This window comes from Ascaphus truei, chromosome 4 (assembly GCF_040206685.1).
Source record: "Ascaphus truei isolate aAscTru1 chromosome 4, aAscTru1.hap1, whole genome shotgun sequence".
NCBI lineage: Eukaryota > Metazoa > Chordata > Amphibia > Anura > Ascaphidae > Ascaphus > Ascaphus truei.
The window spans coordinates 311,836,071-311,862,341 of record NC_134486.1 but is presented as its reverse complement, the minus strand read 5'-3'; the positions used below and the strand labels follow the sequence as shown (position 1 = coordinate 311,862,341).

The following is a 26,271-nucleotide window of genomic DNA, read 5'->3' as shown; positions in this document are numbered from 1 at the left end:
TATATATATAAAAAAGAAAAGAGAAAAAGCGCCCGATCCTTGTGTAAAATCAGATGAACATTTTAATAAATCACGGACAAGACAAATGCACACTTACAATTTGTCTGATAAAAACAGGCATTTTATGGGACCTGCCCATGCACCAAATGAAGACTCCACGGTCACCTCCGCTCTGCAATCTCCAGAATGGTTCTGTATCCAGTGTTTGAGAACGCCGTTTGCTCCAGGATGGATAATGTCCACTTATATGGAGCTTCTCAGCAGCGTGCGTCCGCCATTGCTCACCCGCATGTGATACTGGAATCCGGAAGGACTTTACTTGCGTCTCCACGATCTCTCTCTGGTGCCAAGGCAGGTCAGCCACCGTAGTTCCAATGTTAACTGTCCCTACGCGTTTCTTCCGCCTTTGCGGATTTCATCAGGGGATATATATATATATATATATGCAAATACAACTGTATGCTCATCTGCATGTCTTAGACAGGTCTGCAACCCCGCCTTTCCCCATCATCACCCAGCATACAGCACTTCCACTGCAGCAAGGGATTCTGGGAAATGACATGCAAATGAGCACACAGTGTCACTTTTTGCCTCAAAAACCATTTTTAACATGGTTCCCTATAGGCTTAAGCTTGCTGCATGGTCACAGCTTTGAGCACAGCCAGGGTTAAGGTGCATACCCAGAAAACCACCCACAGACAGCTGTTTCGACCTTGATGGGTCTCATCAGTGTGGGGTTGATTTTAACTGGGTATGCATGAGAGGCTATGGGATAGGCTATACCATAATACTGAGTTAAGTTATGGTGAGTAAAAAAAGTGACAAAAACCTTCCACAGGAAAGCAAATATGCAAATACAACTGTATGCTTATCTGCATGTCTTAGGCAGGTCTGCAACCCCGCCTTTCCCCATCATCACCCAGCATACAGCACTTCCATATATATATATATATATATATATATATATATATATATACAGTGGTCGACAAATCACCAAAAAATCTACTCGCCGAACAAAAAAATCTACTCGCCACCTAGTACCGCACGTGTGCTGCTTGGGCCAATAGGAGCTCGCCACGATGTTAAATCCACTCGCCCGGGGCGTGCAAATGTATAGGTTTGTCGAACACTGTATATATATATGTATACATACATACGAATTATTATAGTCACATTTTACAGTGAATAAAATATTCTATATATTCAATAAATAACAGTGAATAATTTTATATATATATATATGTATACATACATACAAATTATTATAGTCACATTTTACAGTGAATAAAATATACATGAGATATATAAACTAATAAATAGTGAATATATAAATAATAATGTGAATATGTATAATCAAGTGACAACACATCACCACGTGTTAATGTGAAATAAAGGGGCTAACAAACGTCCTGTCAACCCTTAGTCAAGACTGTCCGAGAGTCCTGTCACACATATTCTCCTCAAAATCCCAGGGGAGCGATGTTGTCAGCCATAAAATGAAAAAAAAAAAAACATATATAGGGCAATATTGCAAAACACAGTGACATTAAACTAAAAAGTGCTCCAAAATGCCTACTCACACTTGAGTAGTAGTATAATGGCACACATCCAGTCAATTGCAATGTTGTTCCTGGATACAGGATAGTAGATTCAGAAGATCTCGGATTCAAAGAGATACACAAGCCATAGTGCAGATTAAACACACATTTATAAAAGCTACTGTAAATACTTTACAATTGGAGGCTAACAGTGCAACAGTAAATCATGGGCACGGTATATCAGGTAGAGACATCAGGCAAGTCGTGATCTCACAGCCTCACCGCCCATGCTCAGATCACTTCCGCGTCCTCATTGTTCCGCTGACGTCACGTCTGGTCCACACTAGAAACCTTCCGACACCACCAAGGGAAAGCTCAGGGACGCCTCTCTTCCGGAATCACACCGCAAGCCATGCTCAAGCAGGACTCTGACTAACTTGGTCACGCCCTCCTAGGAGACTCAAGAAGGGGTGGGCTCATGGTCTATACCAATCTCTGATAGGCTTTCATAGGCCATGAGTCACCACCTTACTTCTATCACTCCTAAGAGGGGCATAAAGGGGGCCAAGAGTCCATAGATTTAACCTGTTACTGCCTGCAGCTAACACGACTTACATAACAGGAATAACGGGGGGGGGAAAGGTATAATGGGGCATACCCTGTTACACATACATACATACATACGTACACCAAAAATTACATCATACGTCTATCACATTTACAGCTTTCTTAGTCACATAATACAGTTAAAGTGGTTGCTAAGCGATACATTTATCTCTGCTTTATGAGTCTACAAATAATTAGTAAGGGCTGCACATTTTGCTCCATTTACCAACTTCTGGGACACATACACATCTTTATTATATATAAGAGACCAGATGTTTTAAAAATAAATGAAACAGAAAAGACCTACTGTAGTCTGCATTGTCTGTTCTTAGGCAACAAACTGCAAGAGGCTGATTCTCCTGCAAAATACAAATCAATATAGACGACGATTAAAGAGTTTGTCGATTCAATTGTAAAAACGTATGTGTTCAGTGATCCTGGGACTGAAGTGTTGCCCAGTTTTTTTTAATGTTATTTAAAGACAAACTTTTCACCATGGAAATGTTTATTGGTTGATTAGAAAATGTTAAAGCTATTCATAATACTAACATATTCACTGATTACTTAAGTCAATTTAACAAATAGTTATGTTACAGTATATATAACTTATTTGCAATGTTATTGCATGATGTTACTTTCATGTAATGTTCCCATTGCAGTACAAACAAGCCAAATTAAGAAGAAATTGACATACATCTGACCTTACTGCAATATTCTGATTCCAATGAGACGACAAATAAGTCAAACACACTCCTCTCAATCCCTAAATCACAACACTTGCATTTAGAAATAACTGATTGTAAATGTACAACAACTAGGGAGAAAAGAAAACCTATGATGATGAGAGCACTCAGCGGCTGGTGATACTGGTAACTAATGAGCCTGATAGAGACAATAGTAACATGTAATGATGGGTAACTTAAAAACAATTTTAATTGGAGAAATCCTCAAATAAAATAAAGTTATGTGGATAAGCCTCTGTGTGAGGTAATCCTAAACAAATGGCGAAAATTAAAATGGAGATAGGGGGTGGGGGTGAGTAGTCCTATTGATATAATAGGTGCTCCCTAGAAGGCTTCACTATCTAAGGTAAGTGTACATAAGTACAGTGATAGATTCTGCTGGTAATCCCAAAGGTAAGTGGGATATATGGTCTATGAGTGAGGGTGCTGTGATAGTACCTAAACACTTCGATTGCAGACCATGGAATGAGTCTACATAAACAACCACAGCAAATAAAGTGACTCAAAAGTCAGATAGGATAATTGAACCAATCCTGCACACATGTAAGGCTAAGGCCCCGCTCCCACCCAGAGTCAGCGCGTCCGCACTGCATACAGGCGGGGCGCTGACATAAACAGACCGCGATATGCGGTCTGTAGGGAGCGGGAGGTGGGCGGGAGTGGGAGGCTTGAGCGGGAGGGGGGGCGTGGCTTGAGCGGAGGGACCCGCTACTCTCTCAACCCCCTCCCCTCCATGGCTCAGGCTGCTGATTGAAGGTAAGTAAAGCAACACACACACACACATACACACAGACAGGCACATACACACAGACACACAGACAGGCACACACACATGCAGGCACTCATACACAGACAGACAGAGGCAGGCACTCACGCACTCAGGCACACACACACACACATACACACACACACACACACACACACACACGCACTCAGACACACACACAGACAGGCACTCAGGCACACACACAGACAGGCACTCAGACACACACACAGACAGGCACTCACGCTGCTTTCACTCCACAGTCCTCCCCGCTCCCCGAAGCCTCCCCTCCCCATTGGCTTACAGCCACACCACGTGACGCGTCACCGCTAGGGATCACCATTCTCTTGTATCCCATAGCGGCTGACGCGCCACAGCGTGTAGTGCGCTGTGCCGCCAGGGGGGACCGGGACAGGCTCGGGAAGATTCCCCTGCTGGTGGGGAACTCGCGTGTGGCCGCCCGCGCCACCGAGCGCAGCGGGACCGAGGCCTTAAGTAGTAAGAAAGGAACCTAGAGCTGAATAGATTCTCTGAATCCAGAGCTGCGAGTCAGACAGATTCGCAGGCAATAAGTGTCTGCCAAGGTGTCTAATGACAACGTCTTGTGCCCGGAGCCCTCTCTAGTGCTATTGGTATAGAATAATAATCTTTGCAACAAATGTGAGCCGGTATATACACTGTACAAATGAGATAGTGAAGGCATAAATGGCAGACAGCACACAAACACTGCGTAGCTGGACAATGTAGCAGACTGGTTGTGTCTGCAACAGTGTCTCAAACTGCTACGTCTTACAATGTGCTGACACTAGATACGAAGTGTATCATTTGCCCCTGTGGCGAGTGTATCGCTTAGTTCCCCCCTCCTGGAGACTCTCCGGTTCGTCACTTCCGCATACCGCTGCAAACTTTAGTATTCCTTCCCTTGTGGAGGGCTCGTCCGTCCGGTACACAGACTTTCAGAGTCTGTGTCTCTAGGAGAGGGGAACTAAGCAATACACTCGCCACAGGGGCAAATGATACACTTCGTATCTAGTGTCAGCACAGAGTAAGACGTAGCAGTTTGAGACACTGTTGCAGACACAACCAGTCTGCTACATTGTCCAGCTACGCAGTGTTTGTGTGCTGTCTGCCATTTATGCCTTCACTATCTCATTTGTACAGTGTATATACCAGCTCACATTTGTTGCAAAGATTATTATTCTATACCAATAGCACTAGAGAGGACTCCGGGCACAAGACGTGGTCATTAGACACTTTGGCAGACACTTATTGCCTGCGAATCTGTCTGACTCGCAGCTCTGGATTCAGAGACTCTATTCAGCTCTAGGTTCCTTTCTAACTAGTTAACATGTGTGCAGGATTGGTTCAATTATCCTATCTGACTTTTGAGTCACTTTATTTGCTGTGGGTGTTTATGTAGACTCATTCCATGGTCTGCAATCGAAGTGTTTAGGTACTATCGCAGCACCATCACTCACACACCATATATCCCACTTACCTTTGGGATTACTAGCAGAATCTATCACTGTACTTATGTACACTTACCTTAGATAGTGAAGCCATCTAGGGAGCACCTATTATACCAATAGGACTACTCACCCCCACCCCCTATCTCCATTTTAATTTTCACCATTTTTTTAGGATTACCTCACACAGAGGCTTATCCACATAACTTTATTTTATTTGAGGATTTCTCCAATTAAAATTGTTTTTAAGTTACCCATCATTACATGTTACTATTGTCTCTATCAGGCTCATTAGTTACCAGTATCACCAGCCGCTGAGTGCTCTCACCATAGGGGTCCTTTTCTCCCTAGTTGTTGTTCAGTTATTTCCCCTGATTGTAGCACCTGTGCCTAAGGCAGTAGCGAGGGTTCCCTCTTCCCGTCCCCTTTCCACCTACCCTGATTTTAAATGTAGCCATGATCACATAAGTTGGTATATTGCTTTTGCATTGAAGCTCTGTTTAGTGGCATATTGCTATTTGCTTGCTATGATGGGCATAAATAGAAGACAACTTGGCTGTATTACTTACATAGTACAAACTACACCAACTACTACAACTTGCGAGTTAGGTATGAGTACTGCTCCTTTAAAATGTAGGTAATTGAGTCAAGAATGCGTACAATTACAGTCCCTTGAGTAATAATACATCAGCCATAACAAAATGGAGTTGCCCCGGTCACACTACGGTTTTGTGTGTATGTTCTAAATTGTCCCCAAATGCTTTTCTTCCCCCTTTTTTTTTACTCAGTATTAGCCATTTTTAAGATAAAGTATTTACAATAAAAAAACCCCACAAAGTCCTTTGCAGAGGCAGAATTAGGAAATAGTGAGCCCTGGGGCAAGGATATTTTTGGCCCCCGCCTCTCCAACATTTACCAACAGAGGCTCACCTTTGGACCACCAGGGAATGGGCCACTTAAGGCTTTGGACCTTGGCGCTTTGCACTGAGTATTGTTTCACCACTTCTCCTTTGCTATTGTTCCAGCAAAAATACAGCGTAGGTTATTTGTGAATGGGAGCCTTGTCCTCAATACTTACACCCCCTTGGCTTTAGGAGGGGCCTGCAATCCAATGTGTTCTGAAGTCTGTTACCAGGCCCCATGGCTATTTTTATTATTACTGTTGAATATCTTATTCATTTGTAAATGGTCCATCGGTTACTAGGAGATATTTCAGAAACCCCTTTATTAAAAGTACCTGTATACACAACCTAAACAAGCACTAATAAACAATGTTGCCTAATTGTGTTAATGTCATTGTGTGTTGCTTTGGAAGAGGGGAACACAGCAGGCAGGTGATGAAGCTGGCAATGACTGAGCCTCACTGTAAATATAGCACACTGCCCTTTGTTGGGAGCGGGGGGTGCTCTTCACCACTCTCTGCCGGGGCGGGGCTATGGGTAGCATTGTGACGCAAGACGTGGTCTTGCGGCGTTGGAAAATGAATGGTTGCCATGGAGACGCGAGCGCGTGACAATGCCTGTGGTCCTGGCGCGCGGCCCAGCTGTGTAGCCCCGGGGGTCGTTGCAGGAGGGGGGATGGCCCAGTCACGGTTCTCGGTATTGGGCGGACTGGGGTTGATTTTGTGCCTCTGTATAACGTGCCACGTACCATTTTGCGCAGCGGAGCTGGAATTCGGCGGGGAGGCCAATAATGTGAGTGCCACTAACCTGGTTAATCTCACGGCTGAAGGTGAGTAGAGGAGGAGGAGTCTCTGAATCAGGGCGGGTGTTAAACTAGTTTGTCAAGCGGGGCCGATGAAAATAAATATGATTAGTTGGGCAACACGAGTATTGTAAGTCTGGATGCATTGCAAAGCTTGCTAATTATTTATACAGTTATTACACAATATAATATTATACACGATTCAAATATTTGCAAGCATGTAAAGCGCCTGTAACCATGCCCATGTGCTCTAAATCATACCCCAATCTCATCTCACTGGAGTCATTTATTAAACCACAAATCAGAACAAAGTTTCTCCGAGAGAAGACGAAAAGAAACTCGTTTTAAAAGCTATTAGTTCACCATTAGTTGCTCATTATATAAGAAGGTGGTCAGTCACTTTTCTTGCATGGAGCACACACAGATTTGGTAACGGAAAATGTTTATGCAACCTCAGACATACATGGCGGATTTGTGCCAATAGGATAACCGCAATCCCAATATAATATGTGTGCTGGGAAACGCCTGGTATTGGCACACCCAAAATGACATACTTGTGCTCATAGGGAAAATTGTACGACTGTACAATACCTTGATGCGTTAATGCAAGGAGACGCAAGATGAACATGCCTGCCTTTGCCTCACTCCACAATGGCTTTGCTAGATCTCCCCGTGACCTCACTCCACATGTTCAGGACAGTTTCATCCAGTCAAGGTTACAGAGGTTTGCAAGTTCTGGTCTTCATGTTGAGCACGACTTCAAGCCACCAGATGTTAATGGGTAGGAATTTGAATGATTGTAACCTCGAGGACTCCACGTTCCCCTTTTTTTAGTCTCAAAATGATCTCTGTAAATCTAAAAAATAAATAGGAAAAAAGGAAACTGGGACTTTCAACAAAATGTGAAACATTATCCAGAGGTCTAGACATTGTACCCAGTGACATAAGGGAAGAGTCATAATTCCTAATGGAAGCAATACAAATAGTAAGTGATACACAGGACCAAAATTCCCCACAGTTTAACGGAGCCTCTTCTGTTTAATAATTTAGTATTTAGTTCATGCAATACTGTAGTTTTCAGCTGCATGTCATGGCCGGGAGACAAATTGTGAAGCAGGGTATGTCGCCCGATCTGGAGGTAACTGCCATTGACTCGTTACTAGGCCTCGACTCGGTTGTTCCCTTAAAATATATTGTGACTTGCGGACCCTCAGCCCACTTATCATATTTAAAGATATTGTTCCTGTGTTTTGGCCTTTTATTTTTCAACTAGACCAACTGATCTTTTTCATATAATTCTTAAAATTACAATATAACACTTTAAATATTTAAGAAAATTAAAATTACCTGGCCTTGAAGAGTAATGTCTTCCATTACTTAATTTTTCTCAGGGAACCCAGGTCAAAAAAACACTGAGGTAAATTATTTCATTTACACAAATAATATTGCTTTTTCACATACATTGCAGCCCAGATAAAACATAAAAAAAAGTATTTTCCAACTCTCTTTGCTTATACTGTAGTTGTTTTCAATTTTTGACATGTTTAAGTGCTACTGTTTCTGATATTATCCTACAGGCTTCTCAGGCACTGAATATTAGATAAACATCAGTAAATAAGCTTTTTTGCTATTTGAGATTAGTATATGCACTTTTTGCTTAAATTTTCAAACCTTATGAAACCTCTCTTGCCTCCTCCTCGAAACATAGGTAAAGCAATTTTGGCCAATTTCTCACATCTCATTACTAAATACAGTTACTGAGAATGTTGCAATATATTACAGCAGTAATCTTCCATTGTGCAGCAATGCATGTGATGAAGCTTATTGTTACTCGGATATCATGTGTGGACTAACAAGCTGCCTACAATTAGATTTCTTTTGTTGTTCATGGTACAAACTGCTATTAATAACTAATAAGATCTTTTTTTTCTATATAATGGTGCTAAAAATGCCATCTATTTCAACACCAGCTTGCTGTTGTCACTGAAGTGATGATCGTGAGCAACATTGCTTGGGTCACTTATTAAATCTGTTCAAAAGAGTCAACTTCTTACCATCTGCGGGCCCATAATTTTGAAAACAGATAATTTAGTGCTAGACTTCGGCGAAACAAACTTATCACCTACCCCTCCTCTACCATTAGGCTGGGGCCATGGTACTGCAGACCGTGCAAAGGCATCTGCACACTGAGCGAACAGACTGCCTTAAGGCAGTGCCCACGTGGAAGCAGGAGGGGGTGCGTGTTACGTGAGAAATCAGTTAAACTGATTTCTCAGCGCGACAGACAGGTCACGTGAACGGTTCGCCCAATGAGGATGAACTAGCTCTGTAACGCCCCCCACATCCCGTCCACCATGGCCAGGGAAAGCACGCGCTTTCCCACAGCCTCCGCGCTGACGAAGGCATCATGGCCCCAGCCTTACTCTGGCTCACCTCACTCTGTCCCCATAATTCCTATCCCACTTAGCTTTGCATACCTTTTAACTTTACCTTTTCAATCGTTGTTCTTGCTGCTCTTCATAGTTTTTTATTAAGTAGAGAAGCCTTGAGTTAAAGATCGTCAATTTGAATATGGACTCTGAAGAGTATACTGTATATAGTCTCTCCTGCTTGTTTAAACAAGGAAAAATAGTAACGAGCATTGAAACAGCCATTACTGGATAATAGGAGGGAGGCGTCAGACTGTACATTAAAAAAAAAAAAGTACGTATCCATAGCCATAATGCATATCCCCAAAGGTGCCTAGTGCAACAATGTCCTGACATTTTCCTTAAAAAGAACAGATCTTTACATTTTAACAGACATCTCATATGCAAATCATATGATAATGAGCAGTTTACCTAACAATGGAGCTCCTCAGACCTCCGTTAATATTAGCATAATAATAAGGCTACACTATTTAGTACCTTCCAAAAGCTGCCCTTACTCACATCCAGATCCTGATCATCCTTGAATTATTTTTTGGAATAACCTAAAAACAATGTAATGAGTATAGGACTTAAAACTTTTAATTCAACAAAGTTACACACTGAAAAAAAGCCTCATCAGAGGCAGGTGTGGGGCATGGTAAAGGGTAAATAATTTAAGTCTGTAAGGATCCCTAGAGATCCAATATACCTGCACAGTCCAAAAGATAATCACATAAAAGTGGTTTATTGGGTCCAAAATTCACACACGTGCCTGACGGTTCTTCAGGGGTAACATGCCTGCTGGGAGCCACACATTTAAATACCCAAAAGGAAGTATGAATTCACAGTGGACAGGAATATAAAAAAAATAAATATATATCTATCTATCAAAAAGAACAATTCATGCACTCCTACCAATTTTGGGCTAAAATATACTAGTGATCTCATGAGTAAGGGTCATTTAGTTAAACCCTTTGGCCAAAGCATTATAAGCCTGCAGTCACGTCACAACCAATTTGCAGGTACCTACACTGAACGTGTAATTTCTTATTGTCCTATGGACTAGTGAAATATGTGAAAAGGCCCTGAAGGGGTTAAATAAATAAAGCATAGGCTTTAGTGCAATTAAAAGCTGGCCAAAGCCAGTATCATAGTTCCCTTATTATAGAGGTGAACTGTGGGAGCGCAAATTCCCTAGTGTGAAAATATTTAAACTTACACATATCTTTCAGTCAGCATTAAACATTCACCTGCTCTTCAATTGAGGGTGATGTGTAGACTGACAATGAGGTGTATTACACCTTTGTTAATTGGAGAATTGGTAGGGGCTCTGACCTGCAGGGACGAGCCATACACCTCCCAGGAACTGCAGATACCAGGTGAGCCAATAACGTGCGTGCGTATAAACAGATATAAAACAAACACCAAAAAACAGTCCCGTAAAGTTACAAGTAGGCTGTTCTTCCTAGGTGAAATCCCAGCAGGTGGAAGGGGTCACGGCTGCTTCCAATGGGATGAACCACATCCAATTAGGCACTGAAAACAGGGCACACGCCCTCATACCGTAAAAAAGTACAACCCTTAAATAAAATGAAGATGGAGGGAAACAAGTGCACTAACAAGGGAAAGGATTTTAAAAGCCGTGTGTGAAATATCTCCAGCCAGAGATCCCATCAGTGTGGAACCTCAGTCCTGGCAATCCGCAGGCTGGTGATATTTCACACACTGCTTTTATAATCCTGTCCATTGTGAGTGCACTTGTTTCCCTCTCCCTTCATTTTATTAAAGGGCCGTACTTGTTTACGCTACGGGGCGTGCGCTATATTTAGATATAGATAGATAATCATAGATCATATAAATGTTTAAAATACATAATAAACTATATTATGTTTTTTAGTGATATGTTTGTGTGAACTAATATCGTATATATTGTAATTTAATAATGATTGTATAAAGTATGGGTATACAATAATGTACAGTATAGCCTCAATAATATAAATTAATATAAAACATTTTTGTACAATTAAAATAAAGGATGTCCTTCATTTAATTTAATTGTACATTAATATAAATGAATTAGTTAACATGGCTGAGGTATGTTTGTATATACATTATTGTACACCGATACTTTATACAGTAATTATTACATTTATACCATATTTCCTGGTTAAAGTATTCTGGACACTAATTCAGAAGTTCACAGAATAGGGGTGGGGGCACGAACACTTAGTGAGCATAACTGGAAAAAATATTCTCCAATTGTTATAAACACCTCCCCCTCAATCTACTGCTCTCAGAGATTTTCAGAAGTTTGTAAAGTGATATTACACACACTGGAATCCAGAGGAGTTATTTTGATATACATGCCACAGTTGACAACTTGTTTTTAAAGCAGCATTAGTTGTTTGAGATCCTTCATCCAAATAACTACTGTTTGGAAACGCTCTCCTGTTAGCTGTCACTGAGAGTTAAAGCAACTGAAAGAATAAACTTTCATGCACGATGATGCTCTGCATCATTTTTCTACTTTAAGTTATATTTTCTCTAGCTAGGGGCACTTGATGAGTTATTGGAGTTTAATGTGCAGAGAGATATTGTTCATGATTACACAAATTGCCATGTTCAATTTCAGGTGTTGTGTAATTCCTTCCTCCCCCCCTATAACTGTGAAATACAGGGTTAGAAGGTCCCAAAGATATCATTTGGGGGCTTGGGGGCAGCATCTAGAACGACAAAGGTAGACATTTAAACAAGTAGTGTTATACTGTATACATGCTGGTTAAGTATTGTTGCCTTATTTTTAAACATTGTACAAGTTTCTCTTAGGTATATCCATATTGTTGGGATTCTCTGCCTGCAGCTGACAGTGTGAGCTGTGGAGCTGTCCATGGTACTAGTACAAGAGGGTCTATGTTCTTCTAAGGCAAATTTTGGAGGAAGGTTTTTTTTAATTTATTTTTTAACAACTTTATACCTGTTGGTGTGAATGTATCGAAGTGGAAAATCTGGTTGAAAAAGGAGCACTGCAATGAAGAGAACTGGAGGCCAATTGAAAAAATAACAAAACTTTATTGAGGCATTAAGCCTAAGTTAAAAAAGATAGAGAGAATCCTTTAATGCGTTTCTCTCCTATTGGCAATTTATCAATCTTTGATAAATTGCCGATAGGCGAGAAATGCGTTAAAGGTTTCTCTCTCTCTTTTTTAACTTGGGCTTAATGCCTCAAAAAAAGTTTTGCTATTTTTTCAATTGGCCTCCAGTTCTCTTTGTTACAGTGCTCCTTTTCCATCCAGCTTTTCCACTTCGACTCTACCCATAACAAGAAGCACACCGGGATGTCGGAACCTCGTTAATGGGGCTCGTGAGTATCCACATTATGTGACTGCCATAACCGTGGATGATTGCTGCATTTCTTGGGGTAGTTATATACACCAGGGCTGACTTACCTGATATTGCTGTTCGTTTCTTTTTGCGTCAATCAGCTTTGTTAAGGTTATAAGTTGTACCCCATCATTGTGTTTCAGCATATGCTACACTTTCCCTAGCAGCTACGGTTTACTCACATTTCTCTGCCACTCCGGTTTAAGGGTTCTAATAGTGTCTCTTACCTTAAATTTGTCCAGTGTTTTGTAGCACCTTTCATTGAGGTCATTACTCTATTTGTTGGTGTCAATGTATCAAAGTCTTTGTTCCAGCTTTTCAGTTAGGGAGTATCAAAAGTAGGAATTAGTGAGGACTTGCATGACAGATGCGGATTATGAAATTGATGTCTGTGGACCGGACCGCCGACAGAGGGGGAAAACCAGGACTACTGTCCTGGGCCCGGCCAGTCAAAGGACCCGGCTCCCTGCCGGTAACCCTACAATTTTCTATGTGCAGGCAAGATGCCCTCCCATTTTCTGGCTGCCTGTAACGGAGTGCTCACCACAAACAAGGCGTGACCACGAGGCCATGGTGAGGATAGATATATAACGCCACCCACAGCCGCGAGGGTCCGTCTGGAGTGTAGATTGGTCGGGGTTGGAAAGATGAGGATAGTCGTGGTACGTTTCCAGAGGTCTGGGTTGGAGAGGTGCAGATCGTCGTTGGTAGCCGGGGTCAGGAGTATAGAAGAGCGGAGTCCAAGAGATAGCCGGGCCAAGAACAGAATAGCTAGGAACCAAGGTTTCAAGACAAGACTGTGGAGGCAAGGGTGGCAGTGAACACTTCGAAACAACAAAGGTATATGCTCATCCAATTTGCCAGAGGGCAGGTTGAGCATACATTATATAGGGAGCAATGGCCAATGAATGGACGGACATAGTGAAGGCGCGTCCTCAGTACAGGCTGTGATTGGCTGAAGTGGTTCAGGAGACAGGTGTGGGAAGGATTGCAGATGATGATTATAGGTGACGCGGTCCATGTGCTCCAATGCCGCAACCTGGAGGTGGGACCAGGACATTCCGCATTTACCTGCATGGGTAATATGTGCGTAGTACGGTGGTTGGTGCAGGGGGGGACCAGCTGATGTGTTGCAGGGAGCGGAGCACCCGTTTGTGGGCCGAGGTAAGCCGGGAGCGTGCAGAGGGTGGCGTGACTCCTGGATCCTTACACTGCCGCCCCCATCTGTCCCTCTTCTCCTGCAAGACTTAAGGGCCCTCCCCTTCTCTCGGCACCACCCATCTGCCCCTCCCTTCCCCAGGCCTCGGCGGGCCTGCAGGGCTTTCCTGTGTATTGGCCAGATGGTTCAAGCAGGCCCATCCAAGGGCCCCAGGTAAGCCCACATACCACATGCCAATGATCCCCTTATACCACCCTCCCAGGCCTATTGCCCCCCCCCCCCCCAAGATGTGTGTGTATTTGGGGAGGGGGCGCTTATTTTGTGGTGTGTGTATTTGGGATGGGGGGATTATTGAGTGAGAGAGAAATATACATGGGGGGGAGTTTGAGAGAGGGCTGTAAGAGGGACGGGAGAGGTGGGGATGTAAGAGAGGGAGAATAAGATAGTGGGGATGAAGGAAAGGGTGATGGAGGGTGGGTGAGAGAGCGAGGAGGGGCACGAGAAGAGGGAAGTGTAAGAGAAAAGTTGTGGGGGGTTCTCGCAAGGCCGCCGGCATGTGGGTGGGGGACCTCGCTGGAAACTTTAGTCATGAGCCCCAGAAAAGCCATCTGTGGGTATCACATTTTGTCCCTTCAATGGGCATAAAAAAATGAGCAGTAGGTGGCATAGCTTTCTGGCTTTTATCAATTGGACCAACGTATATGAATTTGTCTCTAATATTTGAAACGACCATATGCCAGAAAATGGAGCAGTGCCTCAGTACGTACTTTTCTCTGTGCTGATACATAAAGCCCAGTATGTGTATATTTACATAACAATTGAAACATTACAGGTTTTTCTGGACCTTTTTCATGATTAAAACATAGTTTCTTGCTATAGTTGTTATGTTACTAATCAAATATGTAAAGGGTTAACGTTCAATGCCAAATTGCTCTTCATCTGAACTAATTTGCTGGAGGTGTTTAAAGGAGCAATCCATGTAATTGTCACGATTTGTGTTCAACACAAACAAGGCATGACCACGGGGCCGATGTGGGGATGGATAGAAACACAACCCAGAGCCGCGTGGGCGCGTCTGGAGTGTAGGTTGGTCAGGGTAGCCGGGTCTGGATTGGAGAGGTGCGGATAGTCGATATACTTGCTGGTGTCTGCGTTGGAGAGGTACAGATCGTTGTAGGTACTGTTAGCCGAGGTGCGGGTTGGAGAGAGGAGAATAGTCGTTTATACGGGTGCCGAGGTTGGGGTTGGAGAGGTGCGGATTGTCGTAGACAACTGGGGTCAGGAGTGCAGAAGAGTGGAGTCCAAAACAAGCCGGGTCAATAACTGAGAGCTTCGAACAAGAGGACAAGACAAGGCTGTGAGTCTAGGAAGCAGTGAACACAACGGAACATTGAATTCTGCTCAGCCAATTTGCCAGTGGGGCAGCTGAGCATAAGTAGGAGCGAGCAACCAATGAGAAATCTGCAGCGTGGAAGTGCGAGAGACGTGGTTGGTGAATCCGGAGCCGGGATCAAGTGGAATGATGATTCCTGACGAGATCCGTGGAGGCGGGACCCGTGCGTGCCAAATGCGCGCCGCGTGCCCCGATGTCGGCGTGAGGATGCAAGCCGGAAGAAGAGGCGTTAAGCCTGGAGCGGGGTTTGTGCCCGCCTTCCGTGGAGGGTTTGTGCCCGCCTTCCTTGAAGGAGCGGCGTCCCCACCGGCAGTGGGAGCAGAGAAGGCGGGAGCCCCGGCAGTGAGTGGAGGTAAGCGGGGAGCGCACCAAGGGCGGCGTGACTCCCTGATTCTTACAGTAATATCCTACATGTGCGTTTTAAAAAATATATATATATATATCAGTTGTGTAGTATTAGATAATACTTAAAAAAAATGTTTTAATGAAACTTAATGCAATTTGTAATGAGTCAATATATTGAGCTTCGCCTCGGGCCTTCAACTTTTCCAGCCAGGGCATTACTGTTCTTCGGGTATTATTACTTAAGTAATACTTTGAGAGTTAGTTACCTCTTGTTTTCAAGTATGTCCTATGCACAGAGTTATAACAATACATGGTTATATAGTAAATTCACAGACATTTCATGTACAGATAGAGTTAGAAAATTGGGTACAGGGGATTTGCATCCTAATTTGCATGTGCTGCCATTTAATATAAAGCTGCTATAAATGGATGCGATAAAAAGCCTGTAACACAGCTTTAACTCTTGCAATATGGCTTTAGTGAATAGGACAATAAAAAAATAATGCCAAATACTGCATTTTTTATTTATCGGAGTTTAGAGAATCTATGTCATAGTGGCTTTGCTAAATCTTCCATATGTTATCTTAGGTTTACTGTTGAGTAATACTGTACATTTTAGGATGACATGTCTCATATAGAGAGGTCAGCAGTTTTGTCTGTGCTGTTACCATTCAAACAAGCAGCATTAGGGCTAAGGAAAAGTACTTGTTGCACATTGTAATTCTGACAATATCTACATTCCAGAATTCCTGTAAGTTTACAATGCATTCATCTTTAAATAAATGGAGATGTCATTGACTAATGTAAGCATTTATATTTTGATGTGACTAATGCAGTTTTCTCTCCTCTTGTCCTTGAATTTTCTTTCATTGGGGGTTATTCAATAAACTGCAATAGTGCCGACTGGGGTACTAGTGCACAGAAACTTCCATTAACTCCTATTGACCTAATCAGCACTTTCTCCGTTTAATGAATAACCGTCATTGCCACTATATTAGTGTTAAGGTGGCTTATGTGACTTTTTTCTTCTTAGCTATTTGTGTTATATTTTAATGCCTACTGCATACGGGTATATAGATATATTGATGTATAGATAATTGATGCTTTATTAATGAGTGATGAAGACAGTCCCCACTGAAGACAAAGGCAGAACAGAAAGGAGAGAGGTCTGTTAATATCAGTCATTCTCTGTGCCTCCAGGCCACATTCTTTCTTCTAAGTTAATTGAATATAATGACATTTTTTCATGCGCGATGCTTTGCATAAGAATTCCATAGATTAACATTAAAAAGGGATGGGAGAATGAATTAAAATGTTCTAATTTGCTTTTATTGCACTGCTTATCATCAGGCAGAAAAAAAGATAAGCAATTTCCTTTTATTTAATTTTGTCTCTGCATGACTGCAGACTGAAGGATTTCCATGACACTTTATCTTTATTGTTTCCTTTCAATATTTGGCTTATCATAGTGCTCTGTTATACTGTGCAGTCATTCTGTAATACACTTAACTCTTCAGGTACATTTAGGGGTAAAATATAAAATATTTTTTTTATTGTTTAGACACTGGAAATCAATACACACAAACATCATGTTTTGTTTGATTTCATTATAAATAACCAGGTAAACCATGGAAAACTAAGTGCTTACAAATATAATATGTCTACATATACAATGTTAAATGCTTAAACCGATTTTGGTCTTAAAACTGGATGTGGATTGCTTTGGCATATTTGCATTTCTATATTCAGTCGGATATCCCTTGAGGAAATTCATAGCTCATCTCAACATATGTTTCTCTCTGGCCTCCCTCATGTTTATCAGTGATGATAATGGTCTGGATTTAGGTCAGCCATACAAGATGTATTTGTGTTTTCTTTTTTAATTCCCACTTAGTTGATACCCCGCACAAAAACAGATTATGTTTAGTTTTTCATGCTGGTCATACATCTGATAATTCTATAATTTTGGGGGGAGAAATACTGATGGGAAAACCTTTTATTGTGAAGAATAAAACATTGGCTTTTGAATGTTCATAATAAATGGCTTTAAAGTTGAGCCCTGGGGACGTCAACTTCGGAATAGCTACTGTATGTTAGTAATGTAAAAATAGAAGAACATTATTGAAACCATGGGCTTTCACTACGTCGCGTCGCCGTCGCCGGCTCTATAAGCGCAGCCTTAGGGGCCTATTTAAGTGGCTTCACTAAGTAACTTATTGACAATTTTTAACACTTTACAGCCAGCTCCATTACTGTAGTGGCTAACCACTAAGGTAAAGAAGGGATTAAATAGCGATGGCCGGTTTGTTGGTAGAGGGGGTGGGTGAAGCTTGTAGTTGGCCCAGGGTGGGTGGTTAGGTCTACTGGGAGGGTTGCGGGAGAAGTTAACCCCTTCATTACAGCAATAAAGGGGTTCACTCCTCCCTATACACACCCAGGGGGCATAAACACGCACCACTGATAAATAACACCTTTATAGTTGCCCCAGGGTTGGTGTTTAGGTCTCCCAGAAGGGATTAACCCCTCCCATAGGGGTTACAACCAGTAAGGTAATGAAGGGGATAATGCCTCCCAAAGGGCCTAAACACCCACCCTGGGACAACTACCCCTTCACGTATCCTCTCTTCCACCAACACCACACAGGAATGGGAAAAAGTGCTATTACCCAAAAATGGCTAATAGTGCTTTTGCCCATTTTTAAATAATCAATACAGTGCAATGCACTCAAATACATTACGATAAAAAATAAATTAGTATTGCAAAAGCTTTTGCCATTTAATAATTGATTGCCACTGTGGTCATCTATGCCCTCAACGGGTCACAGCCACATTGGCAAGCAATGGCCACCCAACAACCCCCCCATCTCTAACTCATCCCTTCCTCCTCCCCCCACTTAACCCTGCCAGGATAAAAATCTAACTACTGGCCAGTAATTAATTACCTTAGCGTTTAAAAAAATTAAAAAAATCACAATAATATAAAGTTGACATTGCAGTACAATACATTAAACAGTAGGCAATAAACCCATTGATTGTCACTGTGGTAACCTATGCCGACAATGGGGGCATAGATTACCACAATGGCACTGAATGGGCAACCAAAAAAACCCCATAAAAATATATTTACAATTAAATTAAAACAAACATTTGCCAAAAAATGCATTGATTATCAATCTGGTAACCTATATCCTTAAAGGGGTATAGATAAACAATGCCAATAAATGGGCATCCAAAAAACACAAATAAAATACAATCAATCTGTATCTGACCCTTGCCGGGATATAGATTCATCCTCCTCATCCAACTGTGGCGCCAACTCTTGACCCACGAAGCAATGATCTTCATCTGAAAAATACTATGATGCGCAGATGCCCACGATCCCCAGTTGGTTGAAGAGGAGGATAGTTGATCTTTCTTCTTTCTTTTCTTTCTGTCCTTTTACAGATCCACGAGATGTTAATCTGCCATCTTCTTGGGGTCAAATGAGACGTGACAGGCATTATATAAGACCTGTGACGTCACATTTGACTGACAAATGGTACATCCACCAATCCAATTGGTGGATGTATCATGTGATGGCATCCCTTTTTTGGGGAGTGATGTGACATCACCTTAAAGGGATGGGAACCAGCCAATCAGGTAGCATATGCTTCCCTCCCTTTAAGGCGTCACTTCAGCAAAAACATGGAAAGTGCATGAACTGCTCCTTTAATTATTAATGCAAGACAGGCATGACACAGTGTGGCAGTAGTTTCATTTGAGATTTTTTTCCCCCCCCATCAAATATGATGTTTCTCAGCTGGGGCTTTCATTTTAAATAGTTTCCTCATAAAAACAAAAGAAACAAAAAGTATAACTGTGTTGCGATAAGAAGATGATTAGAGCAATAATTGTGAACTGTAGAGCATGCACGAGTAATATGCCTTGACTGTATAATTATTTTCACACTGGAAAATAAATGCCTTTGAAATCACCTTTGATAATTATCATAGTCACTGATTACCAGTTTTGTAACTGTTGGCTGTTGTGGCCTTTCATGGCTGTACAGTACTGCAACTTTTTCTGCCCTTAATGTAAGTTGTAAGTGACCTGTATCCAGAATAATACTTGTTAATTTTTCTTGGAAAAATGATGCTGTATGTCTGTTTGCATTTGCCCACTGTGTTCAGGAGCCTAATAACATAACACAATCTCAACATTTTAGCAGCTGGATCTTGATGAACAGGTAGTTCACCAATGCTGCCACAGAATTTGTGGGCCTCCCCCATCTCTGGTATTCCCATTGAGCTGTACCGTATGTATTTTCTGTTGTCCTATAATCAAGGCGTTGTCTACAGCATGTTATTTCATAAATTCTGTGCAGCAGAGATCATAGACAAGAGGAGGCCTTTGTTCACAAAATAAATACTGTACAGTATATCTGTGAGGTTCAGGATAAGCAGAATTATTTTGTAGTGATGGAGTTTCAGCCTAAACTTAGGAACAGTAGCATGTGGTGGGTTGTTCAAACAAGGAATAAGGGCATTATTCAATAATGTGCAAAGTGGCTGATGGAGGAAAAATTGCCATTCAAGTCACTGGCAGATTCATACTATATTAAATAAGGTCCTAATGCCCTTCACAGAGGCCGAGACGGGACAGAATAGGACCATATGTTATTTTTATAGTTCAGGTATATGTTTTGCCTTAGTATGACCAAACTGTTAAGGTGAATGTTCAGAACTTTAGTAACCTATATTTTCAGAGGCAGTGGCCTCACTACATATTGGTAGCTGTGCCACGTATGAAGCAATATTTCAATCTATTTTATTAATATTGTAGAGGTAGTGCCCAAATCCCCTACACCGTTTGATCTTTAGTTCAGTAACATCTTTTATGTCAGTGATTATTTTTCAACCAGGGTTCCACGGAACGCCGGTGTTCCACGAGCACCCCTCAGGGCTTCCGCGGCCACCAGGGGGGGAGAGCTGGGACAACTCTCCCAGGCTGTCCCAGGCACAGCATCACCCCACATAGCAGTGACCCGGCGGCTCCGAGCGCAGCCGCCGCCCGGGCACTGCTACCCTTCCTCTCCCTGCTGGCGCCAAAAAAAGGTTGAAAACCACTGTTTTATGTACTGTCTTGGCTTTTTGTTTTTTGATGTAACTACAGGCTTAAGCTCAAGTAATGCATGTAAGCTCAAGTAATGCATGTATCGTCTTCACCATAATCCTCCATCAAATGTGTGTAATACCTTCACTTCTTTGTCCCAACTAATTCCCAACCCATTGTAGGAGAGATAGCTGAATATATAGTAAGTCACATTTGAATGGATATTAATACTATATATTATACTATTTTTGTGGAAGGGATAACATTCTATTTATGAGAGCGAGGTTTACACTGGTATAATGTCCTGCCCACAATCATTTACTAGGCAGTAAAATGGGATAATGCTCCAAAGGATGGCTCACCTGTCCCACGGCTGACAACAAAAACAACAATACCTTTAGAAAACTTTCTATTTATAATTGCTTCCACTGTGTAGCTTTCCATGTGATTCCATGTGTACTTATTGCTATTATCATCTCTTTAGGTAAAGAAAATAATACAACCAACAAAACGGAATATGGACCATGCACAACTACTTGTGGTTAGTATTATAATAATAATAATAATTGTTGGTTATTGTATAGCGCTGCTAGTTTTACGTAGTTTTTTAAAGAGACATTTTTACAGACACAGTCTCATAGAGCTTACAATCTATGTTCTTGGTGCCTGAGGCACAGAGAGATAAAGTGACTTGCCCAAGGTCACAAGGAGTCGACACCAGGAATTGAACCAGGTTCCCATGCTTCAAACACAGTGCCAGAGTCTTTACTGACTGAGCTACTCCTTCAGCTCGTAGGATCTCAGGATATAAGCAAAGCATGTTATTTTGGTTTGTTTCTTACATTTTTTTTTTGGAGAGAACACATTTTAGGAATAAACAAAAATTAATTTCTATCTAAGCTAAACAATAAATTATTCAGCTTAAAATAAAGAAATGTGGTAGAAGAAGCATGTATCCACTCACAGTTAGTACATCAGCCCAATCCTAATCATTTCATTCTCCATATACTTGGAGTTTCTTCTTGATCCCTACAAAACAGGGGCAAACTAAAAAAAATAAAAAAAATAAAGTGCTCTTTGAGTTCCCCCACAAATTAATTTTTATTTTTTCCAATCTTACCCATAATTAGAAGAGAAATGAAACCGTTGGTGACATTTCAGCAATTACTGTACATAACCCAGGCTTCTGAGTGCTGTTAAATCGACCGGTGGCTTTACATATTTTATAATCATTGCACATCCATTTTAAAAAGTCACCAGCGAACATGGTACAGTGCAAAATGTATCACATAAAATGCACTCTGATTTTGATCAGATTAGGATTTATGAAACATGTATAATTTTCTAATTTAATTATATTGTTTTTGCAGTTGTGAAGTATGTAGATAGGCTGGTATAACTGTTTTTCCTGGTTCTATAAAATGTTTAGGAACTGGGAAGTGAGGAGGGAACAAACGTAATTAATAAAAAAAAAGAATGCTGCAGCCCTAGTATTCTCAAACCAATCGTTTTTCTCAGTTCCAATATGTATTTCTTCTGTCGCAAGGCAGCACACATCTGTGGGTACTAGCTCCTCACTCTAGGTAAGACAGAAGGCTGATTTCCTGGAGGAATGGTTAAATAATGGTCCTTCCCATCCCCCAGAACAGTGCTTCTGTCCTAATTAGAGGTAGGATGGAAGGTGTCCGTTTTATTTTTCAGGTTTATATATTTTTTTATTTTTTTGCGGCTTTGACAGTGAAGCACTCGGGACAATAGCCTTTTTTTTAAACTGGCTTTCGCACCATGAGTAGTGGTACTGTAGATCACAAGCCAGACTGGAAAAATTAAATCTAGGCTCCCACCTCGGCCCATGTGTAGTGTGACCGAGTAGCAGGTTGATTTGTGTTTGAGTAAAACATGGAGGAGAAGGGTGGGCAAAGCACTCAGGGCCAGGCCCATCGGCAGCCTCCTCCAGCTGAAAAATCATGTTTAGTTCTGAGTCCTACACACGTTAATGTGGGGAGAATGGTGGCTGCATCCTCCTAAACGCGTTCCTGCAGGGGCTCACAGCTCAAGGTGGCACTTCCTGCACGTCTCCGCACGCATTGTCGGTCCCACACAATTCTTGGAGAATGAAACTGAAAGAAACTGTTTGGCACAAAAAAAACACTTAAAGAAGCTTTAAAAGTGAGCTTTCCTTCCCATAGGTACTCTGACCAAGGTAAGTGTTGGTTAGTGTTTTAACGGCTCCCTTTCCTCTATTGCAGAGTATTTTATTTCGCTTTTGTGCTTTTTTGGGTACCTATCACTTGTCCTTTATTTTAGGATGTCTTCTGGGCAGGATACAACTTTGGAGAGCATTTTAGAAGTTAAACCCACTGATGTGGTAGAACCCGATTTAAAAAAAAAAGAAGTCTAGCTCCAGTACAAAACATCTGTGTTGTACAGATGTAGTCGGATTTACTGCCACCTTAATTGCAATTTGAAGCGGGTTGGGCACAGCCTAAGTGCGGCCGCACGCGATCATGACTCAGAGAACAGTGAATTTGCCAGAAGGATTAACACAGTGGGGGGCCCTGCTTGTGAATTGCACCCCACAGTGATAATTCTCCTTGGCCGCAACCAGTCTGTAAGAGCTGCGCAGAGAGAGCAGAAAGAAGCAGTCTCTGTGTCTCCCTGCAAAGCTTTTACAGCAGTTCACTATTTGTATTATTATTTTTAGTACACAGGATTGAAGCAGGGTGTCTCTGGAGCTGAATCCTATTAATTTCAGGTCCAGAGACTCCCTGCTTCCCAAGAGACATACCTCTGTAGGAGGTGCCGTTCGCAGGTACCTTATCTTCAGATTCTGGTTACATGTGAGGATTATGAGGAGTTGCCGTCTTTGTCTGAAGACGGTGAGCAAAAGGAAGATTCCCTTTCTTTTAATCCTGCGAGTATAGACAAGCTAATCGAAGCCATGCAAGAAGTTATGGAGTTTGAGGATTTGCAAACACTGATTAACAAACTGTATTGAATGTTAGTGTGCTCCCGGAAAAGAGAGCATTTCCCCCCCCTCTACATTCTTCTATAAAAGGCATGATCCAGATAAAAAGATGTTGACAACTTGCAGGTTTAGGCCCATGTATCTCTTCCTGCAAAAAGATACCAAAGCATGGGATAATGTTCCAAAGGTTGACTTGCCAATCTCCTGGCTGGCAGCAAACGCAACAATACCTTTAGAAAACTCCTCTACATTTAAGTATTCTATAGACAAGATGATCTATGCAACATTAAAACGCCTCAGGTGCAGCTTGCAGACTAGTAGTCACCTCTGCTTGTATTCCCACAAACTTAACAGCCTGCGTAGGGAACCTCAAGCACAATTTACTACAGTATCCCTTACCCTAGAGGTAAAATGCATAACTTTCCCCCAATGTGAATCTTGCCATAGATTTTCTCCATAAGTTGACCTCATTAAACTTATAGCAAGTGCTCTACTGCTTTTAGTATCAGCTAGAAGAGCCATTTGGCTTAAACCCTAGATGTCAGAACATTTAAATATTGTCTGTACATTTTTCCATTTGACGACTCTACCCTTTTTGGTCCATAACTAGAACAAATTATAGAGAAGGTTTCTGCAGGTAGAAGCAAATTCCTTCCACAGGACCAGAACTTCCTTAATTTTGGTAGACCAGCGTTTAAATCTTCAAGATTTCCTCCACCAGAATCTAGAATACCAAGGTCACTTAGAAGGGAGCAAAATTCACACCTGTCATTGCGTGCCAGACCCTCTTTTAGATTGGCAAAATACAGGTCCACTTTAGTACCAGTCTTCTCAAAATATAGATTTTGACAATTCACAAGAATTATGGACGTCATTCGGATGAGAGGAAGGCTGAGGTTCTTCAGTAACCAATGGTCTCAGATTACAACGGATCAGTTGGTGTTGCTGACACAGAGAAGACGCTATTCAATAGAGTTTAGACGTCCCACCAGAAACATTTGTCCTCTCATCAACATTGTCCAGTCCCAAAAAGAAAGATGTGGTGATAGAAATCTATAACTGAATTTGAGATGCGGATGTTGTTGATGTCCCAAACAAGAAAGATTCAGAGGAACATATTCGACTGTATAGAATTGCTGGTACCAAAACCATCAGGACGGTTCATAGCTGTACTAGGCATAAGTCCATCAATAGATTTGTGGCATTCAACCGTTTTCAGGTGGAAAAAGCCAAATGGATCATTAACCTGCTTGCATTCAGGAGATTTTATGGCTGCCCTGGATCTAAAGAACGCATACTGTTTCTTCATGTACCAATATGCAAAAGCCACCAAAAAATACCTGAGATGGGCATTACAAGATCTATAAGGAGCCATTAAGTACTATCAATTTGGCCTTTCATACGCTCCAAGAGTCTTCACAAATATAATGGTACAGTATATGTGGCTGCAGCATTTAAAACTAAAGGGATTTCAGTCTTACCGTACTTGTACGATTGGATGCTGAAAGCAAGTTTGTCAATTCCATTGAAAGCGGATTTTGTCAAAATGATAGACTTCCTAACAAAATGTGGTTGGTTTATCTATTGAGACAAAAGTGCTGTAGTCTTCTCTCAGTAGCTACAGTTCATTTTTAATATAGATCAAGAAAAAAAAATCTTCCTGCTCCATGCAAAATATTGGATTCTCAAAGGTTATAAGCCACTTTCTTCTGGGGGAAGACCTCTCTCAATGACTACTGTAGTTACCTGTGTACTTAGACCTGCTGGTTAAATAGGGGTGGGATGGGTGAGCTTTAACCTCGAGGAGGGGCAAAATACCTACCAACAATTTACAATTGGACATACACAATATTGGCAAGCTCAAAAGTATTCTATTTTTATATATTTAATTGTGCCAATTGGATTGCTACTGGGAAAATGGCCCCAAGTATACAAAAGTAAACAAAAGCACACAGCCGCCGATATCAACATATAAGGGGGCACAAAGAGTACCTCCATGCTGAAGAAGATAAATCATATTTTAAATTGAGCAGATAACAATGTACCCCAAGTATGTGCAAGCTACATTCAGCGACTGAAAGCAGATTTCCTCAGCTGAAGTCAGATCCAGCAGGTAGAGTGGGCTTTACATACCAAGGTTTTATTTTTTTTCAATGGTGGTCAGAAGGTGGGGATGTCGTCACATAGATTTTTTTTTTGCCCACCAGAACAAACACAAAGCTTGCACTTTTTTTTTGTTCAATCAATTGCAAAGAAACCCCTAATCTGGACGCAATGACTGAGGTGGAGTTTTCCCCATGTCCAATGTTTCTGAGGGTCCTATGGAAAATAAGGTAGGGAAAAGCCAGGGTAATGGTGATCATTCCCTTCTTCAGAAGGGCCTGGTTTTTGGAGCTACCACATCTAATTTTCTAGGTTCCAATCTACCATCAAGACTACAATTGATAGTATGGTATTTGAAAGGTGAAAATTGGAAAAATAAGGATCATCACAAGTAATTCATAGGCTACAATTCGATCGGTAAATAAAAAAAAATTACTTGAGCTTATGACTGAGCGTGGTCCATCTTTCAAAGGTTGTGTGCTGATGGTCAAGAGGATCCTGCAGAAGTTGCAGTTCAGAAGATTTTTTAGATTTTCTCCAAGCAGGATTTTAGAAAAAATCTCACTTCAAACTCGATTTAAAGTCTGGGTGGCAGCCATCAGCT

At 41.6% G+C, this 26,271-nt stretch overlaps 1 protein-coding gene across 2 annotated transcripts in view; it reads left to right on the top strand.

Moving 5' to 3' along the window:
* Positions 1–6,638: 6,638 nt before the first annotated feature.
* The window catches only part of SPACA1 (sperm acrosome associated 1), a 205,553-nt gene continuing 185,920 nt past the window's right edge, over positions 6,639–26,271 (top strand). For both annotated transcript variants that reach the window (XM_075594813.1, XM_075594814.1), the window contains exons 1-2: positions 6,639–6,847; positions 21,081–21,137. In XM_075594813.1, the coding sequence (XP_075450928.1) occupies positions 6,694–6,847; positions 21,081–21,137 (211 nt within the window). In that variant the 5' untranslated portion in view covers positions 6,639–6,693. The remainder of the gene's footprint in view (positions 6,848–21,080; positions 21,138–26,271) is intronic.